This window comes from Bremia lactucae, linkage group LG8 (genome assembly GCF_004359215.1).
Source record: "Bremia lactucae strain SF5 linkage group LG8, whole genome shotgun sequence".
NCBI classification, from domain to species: Eukaryota; Oomycota; class Peronosporomycetes; order Peronosporales; family Peronosporaceae; genus Bremia; species Bremia lactucae.
The window spans coordinates 446,084-452,392 of NC_090617.1; the positions used below are offsets into that span (position 1 = coordinate 446,084).

At 45.5% G+C, this 6,309-nt stretch overlaps 2 protein-coding genes across 2 annotated transcripts; one reads left to right on the forward strand and one right to left on the reverse strand.

Moving 5' to 3' along the window:
* Positions 1 to 1,309: 1,309 nt before the first annotated feature.
* Positions 1,310 to 3,277, forward strand: CCR75_006285 (uncharacterized protein; the record flags this gene model as incomplete). The annotated part of the gene is made up of 1 exon (XM_067964355.1): positions 1,310 to 3,277. The coding sequence occupies one exon, from the start codon at positions 1,310 to 1,312 to the stop codon at positions 3,275 to 3,277; it is 1,968 nt and encodes a 655-aa protein (XP_067823346.1).
* Positions 3,278 to 3,595: 318 nt separating this feature from the next.
* Positions 3,596 to 5,739, reverse strand: CCR75_006284 (uncharacterized protein). The gene is made up of 3 exons (XM_067964354.1): positions 5,530 to 5,739; positions 3,870 to 5,449; positions 3,596 to 3,802 (listed from the first exon to the last, which is right to left on the reverse strand). The coding sequence occupies exons 1-2, from the start codon at positions 5,663 to 5,665 to the stop codon at positions 4,239 to 4,241; spliced, it is 1,347 nt and encodes a 448-aa protein (XP_067823347.1). The 5' UTR covers positions 5,666 to 5,739; the 3' UTR covers positions 3,596 to 3,802; positions 3,870 to 4,238.
* Between the last annotated feature and the right edge of the window lie 570 nt (positions 5,740 to 6,309).

Here is a 6,309-nt window from a genome sequence, read left to right on the forward strand (position 1 = left end):
AAGCCACAACATTTATACGTCGAAATAATATTCATTATTATTCCTCCTATTAGTAATAAAAATTATGTGACGCGTTATACTTGTTGGAATAATTCCAATGGGCAATAGGTTCTGTATTTTTGTCGCAGCTCTTTTACATTATTATCGCAGGGCCAATTCTTTCAAAAAACGAATGAAGCGCTAGTGTGTAGAATACTCTCTGTTTCGTACAACTACCCTTAGCTTTATTAAGAATTAAGCAATTACTAATCAATACAACCATAATATTCTCTTAAAAGTGGTTTATAGCTTTGCGAGATAATAAAAGGTCTTAAGATTTTTGTCGAATGCTATGTTCATCCAGCTATCATGTAATAATTGCTCTCTATATCAACCTCTACTTCGCATTGGATTTTATCATGTTTATATACACTTTCCTGGAATTGGGGAAAAAAAGTCATGTTGCGTTGCAATTTTAGCATTTCTGTAGTTTATGCACCCAAATACAATCGTTTTGCGTCAATCGTTCGACGTCAGGAGTGTGTCTCAGCATATATGCAATGATTGTATGCATAGATCCATCCATGCTATTTAGCTGTATTGACATGTCGCTTATTAAGAATTCCGATGTCTCGCTTTGAAAGCAGTGTTAATTACTAAGCCGTGTACAACAGAATGAGCTAAAATTCGGCGTCAATTTAATGGAAATTTGTAATTGGTTACGATGCAGTGCTGCAAATCTTAGTTGCGGAAAACTGTGTCATTGTCTTTGTTACACTTGCTACAGGCCACTTCGAACGATAAAGCTTTCCGTGGACAATGGCTGGCATTTGCGAGTGATCGCATCTTGTGCAACAACGTGCGTCGATTGGTGCCGGAAGCGTGGGAATAAGATGCATTTGGTGCTGAATACTTGGTCTGCAGCAAAAAAGCCGAACCCTATTCACGACGAGCTGTTGCCTAAGGAGTCTATTTTCTGCCTTAATAATTCCTTTTGTATTGCCTTGCCGGTCAGTGACTCTGCTGCGAAATCCGCATCTGTATTTAGAGAAAAAAAAATTGTTAGTGTGTAGTACGACACGGCCTTGCTGCTTGCTAAATGCTTGATACTTGTATGGGGTTGCACTCAGGTGCAACGACTTACAAACTTCAAGATAACACGTGACGCGACACACGCACGAACAGCTAAAGCTTGTACCTGCTGTGTGGGAGTCGCAGTGTCGCCATCAGAGAGCGGGCAGTTCGCTGTGGTTGGTGGGTTGTTCTGGCCCTCAGTTTGAGTCCAAGTACAAGACGAACAGCCCCTTACATAGTTGACGAGAGGGACTCCATGGATCTCTCTATGATCCTTAGCCCCGTCCTCGAGGAGGAGCAGCTATTGCCGCCCGTGCCTCCTCGTCAGTATCAGGGACCCAATCACAAGTGGAGTGCTGACGAGCTCCAGTGCGCCGTAGCAATCCTCCAGGACTTTCAGCAACCGTCAGCAAATTTTTCCTTGTCGTCGCAGGCCGATTTGCGTAGCAGGATTGACGCCAAGGTGGCGCCCTTCTACTTGCACCAGGAGCAAAGGTCCAAAGAGGAAGTGCAAGACCCTTCCAATGGTATCATGAATTTGTCCGCCCACGAAGTATCAAAAAATTGTGATCAGAAACATTTAGCAATTGAACAAGTCCAGAAACTGAATACATCACCTACAGTTTGGAAAGAAGACTCTATGTCAAAGCTAGACCTGCTGGTTCAGGCTGATGCTATCATTAAGCGCCGCCGTTCAAATGCACTGACTTCACCCGAAGGTGACCAAACGACGTATTTGCGCAGTGGTGTCTGGTCTCGCGCTGAAGAGGAGTATGCCGCAGCGATTGTTTCATTCTTCCTTCGAGGATTACTAGATTTGCCCGAGGGTGTGACCCTGCGCAAGTTTTTAGCCGAAAAGTTGTGCTGCAACCGCCGTCGGGTCTCAATGAAACTTGGAACGGAGTCACTTGCCGGGCAGAAAATTCCGAGGAAGGTTGGCGGATCAGTATTTGTTGCTGCTGATCCTCTCCCAAGTGAGGACGAACGGCGTGAAATTGAGAGCGAGTTGGCGAAGCTTCGAGAAGCTAATTTTAGCTCTGGCGTCTTAGAGAGCCGCGATTACAACGAAGAAGGTGGTCTTTGCCTCGACATGTTCAAATTGGACGAAAGTGGCGACGAAGACGATGAAAAAGAAATGGACACGCACCAAAGTTACGAAAAGGCACTTGGTAACAAGAGGCCAGCCGTTTATAATACTTTGAAGCCCAAACGTAGCAAACCAACGATAATTCGCACAGGATTTGAGTCCGCAGAAGAAAAAGAATTTGTCACCGCAATCTACGAGTACTTTACGGCTGGAACGTTGAATATTCCTGAAGGTACTAGACTTGTGACGTATCTCTGCCAGCAGTTGGGCTGTACTCCAAAGCAATTGTCCATGAAGCTCGCCCCGCAGCGCTTGGGAGAACGCGTCTTTTCGGACAATGTCGGCTCAATTATATATGTACAGAGGGTGACCGAAGCAGGCAACTCCTCATCGGAGATTGGCTCGATTGACGATGATTTCTCTGAGGAACTATTTGAGGTGGAAAGTCGTATCACGGAGCTGCGCTTGGCTCATGAGGAAGCGCATAAAAATATGATACTTCAAGTTGCCACACCAATTAAGTGCGAGCGCAAGACTAGCACTGCTAGTAGGTCAAGCCCGGATAAAGCTACTTTGACCGGTACGTCTAGCGCAGCTTCGCGCTCATTTCGGCGCAGCGGTCCGTGGTCGCACGATGAAGAAGTGTACGCGGCGGCGCTGATAGATTCTTTTTTTAAGGGTGCGCTGGATGTTACCGAGGGCACTACCCTTCGAGCTTTTTTGTCTTCACGCTTGTGTTGCAATCCAATGCGTATCTCTAAGAAACTTGCAAGCGAATCTATTGCAGCTATTCCAATTCCAAAGAAGTTGGGGAGCTCAACGTACGTACGTGATATTGAAGTGACGTCGGAAGAGCGGAGTAGATCGGAAGAGGCTCTCGATAGCTTACGAAGAATTTACATTTACTCAAGCTCGGCCAAATTGAGCGGAGGCAAGCAACGGCGTCAATCTCGAGGCTATCAACAGAGCACCTCATATACGAATTCGAAGGTTATTGAGTCAGACTCAGACGCACCCAGCATTGCGGGCAAGAATTTTAGAAAATGTCGAAGTCCTTTTCTAAAGCACTTATCGTACGGAGGCACCACATCAGTGTGCCCCACATCGATCCCTGTGCCGGCGTTGCAGCTAGCTTAAAGGCTCTGATGTCTATAACATGAATTGCACATTTTTCGACCTAAAAAATAATACTGAATAAATGTATTAGCTTTTCTTAACAGTTACAAGCTCATTCAGGGTAAGTTTATATTTTTCGACTCGCTCTCTGTGAGGCAAAAAATCTACAAGCTATTTTAAGATGAGGTGACTGCTGCCCATTCGACTATGTCAGATAATAAGATGCGACATCAGACGGGAACCACCGTCAATATAAATTCTTTACTGTCGCCCATAGTCACGTCGCACAATCTTCTTTTTCGGGTAAGCTTGCGTCAAAAACAAAAGAGGCTGACGCATGTTATACTGCCCTTAACGCTTTTACATTTATGTAAAGTGACAATGGATACATTGTTGCCGATTCCATTTGAAAAAAATGTATCGCAGTGATTGAAGAAGAAAAGGACATTACGACGGAGATCGTTAAGGCTCCACCATAAAGCGCACCAAGAATGATACAATGAGCCGTTCATACCAATTCTGCAGCAACAAGAAGCAAGATAATTTGTACGAATATACACCGTTTGTAATGGGGTGTTCGTTGAGAAATTTACGTAAAAGCTTTTTTTTTAATATTATTCTGATGTGCATGAATCCCAGCACTTAAGATGGACTGCCATATTCCGCGTGAAGAGAATGTATCTTTTACAGAGACAACTGTAGATCTAAGTATGCTGCAGCGAGGTGACCACCTAAAATTAGTTTTGCGCGAGATACTTCGTGAAGAGCAAAAGTTAGCGTAAGTGATCGAGAAAGGTATTGTAGTAAAGGAACGAGTTTTTGGGTAAGCTCTAGACTCAAACTAAATCTGTTAGAACTTTATGTAGCCGTCATTACAGGCACTTATCTTCAAGAACTGCTTAGGATCGTCACACACATAGTTCGCTTACTTCTGAAAAGAGTGACATAATTGTATTCTGGCACATTTTTCTTAGTTGCTCTGCTAATTTTTGCTGTCGTAAAACAAGAAGTACACGCTGAACAGAAACACCCCAGTCATCATCGAAAAGGCTGAGGCATAGTACGGGTAAGCAGCAGGAATAAAGCGCTCGTACTCATCGTGCTTAAACGGGCGCAGTGAAACCTGCGTGGTCGTGTAGATCGTAGAGAGACCTAGACGACGGTACATCACACGAAAGAGGAAGATGCCATACACATCAGGTGCCTCAAAAGTTACCGAAAAATGACCCTGTTCGTCGTGAGTCAACGTTGTACGAATATGCGGGTCAAGCATAACAAATTCAAGCTGAACGTCGTTTCCCTTGAATGGCAACCACTGTCCACTTTTAAGCTCGTGAAGATCCATCGAATACGTAAGATTGTCTTTCACCCGGTACACAAGCGAGTCACGAGCAACCTCAGCATCTGGATATAGCGTAATCGGCTGGTCACCACGATTCGCATTGCTAAGCATCTTAGCTGGCAGAGAGCCATCAGCGCGGTGATGCTTCACATTAGTCATTCGCAGCACGCCGCTCTCTTGAAAACACCATTTGGTAATGGCATCAGCGAATTCAGCGTTGGCAAATTTCTTGTTGTTAAAGTACTTGTTACTAAAAAGATCAAGCGAGCCAGAGAATATTAGGCGGGCGTTGTTGCGGCTTTGAACGGCGGTCACCAGGCCAACCTGGGTGCCGAACAACAAATCGGTGGATATGACTTTTTGCGTAATGGGCTTTACAGGGTTTGCCGAGTACGCGGTGGCAGGTGCCATCAGCGCATGGAAGGCTAAAATATTGTTCGGCTCAAGTGACATGCCTACACCCGAAAACGCCACATGCTTTGGCTTGGATGCCAGTGATCCAACCACACGCTCCGACGCCACAAAATCGTTTGCCGCGATGACTGAGTTGTAAATGTCATCGTCGTCTAAGATGGCGTTGACGTGGTCCAGCACGACAGTGCCCTTCTTTTCAAACTCGACACCGCACTCAAGCGCGAAATCACGTTGAACTCTAGTGATCTTCATGCTCGCTGCCAGTAGCAAATTGCCGCCTTGATCCACGAAGTGCAACAGGTCAGATTTGCGCAGGGCTCCCAGCGCCTTTTGAGGCGAGAAAAGCACCAGATTATCGAACGTGCGCTCTCCATAGTGTTCTAGCGTCAGCGACAATGAATCCTCCCCCGTAATAAAGACAAGTTCATGACCGCGATCTGAATGTAAGCACAGCGAAGAGCAGAAAAGATGAATTATGATCAGAGTGAGCAACGGATGTCCAACGACGACAACGCACGCTCAAGCTGCTTGAAAAACTTCGAGTGCGTTTCGTGCAACTTAGGAGACTCCAGCACCACAGCAGTGCGCACAGCGCGTGCGGCAGGTAGTGTATAGACAAGGCTAAGCGCCACGAGATATGAGAGCAGCGCCATCCAATTCTGAAGATTTACTCTCGACCTGATGATCGGAAATTGCCGCGTGTCACTTGTGGAAATAAAGATTGTGTGTACGCGTATATCTTGCAAAAGTGTTTACATAACTTATACACATGATAGCGGCTGTGCAGTCTCAATGATTTGTCGCTTCTGATGAACCAACGGCGATAGTGCTACGTCAATTACAGACGATGCAGCTAACACCTTACGGTCTTCTGCCGCTTTACTACTCCTTGTTGACCTGAAACTTTCGATGCGGCCTCCCTGTCAGCAAGCCAACACTTAAGGGGATAATCAATTACTTAAATACAGTAATTAGGGGTGTCGTTCACATTTTGTGATCAACCCTTGTGTATGTGACGCACTGGGTGCATTTACATTTAAGGGATGATGCCTAGTGTAACGGGCTAAAGTTGCCCTAAAGTTACACAGTCCCCGTTAAGTACACTTGGTGTATTTAAAGGGATGGTCAATTACTAAATAATAGTAATCAGACCCAACACTCGGGTGTGGTGCACATTTGTGACCAACCCTTGTGGATGTGATGCACATGGGTGCATTCACATTAGGAGGGATGACGCCCAGCGTCATCCGTGATGACGGCTAGCGTCATCCGTTACGCGAGGTATCTATAAAGATAC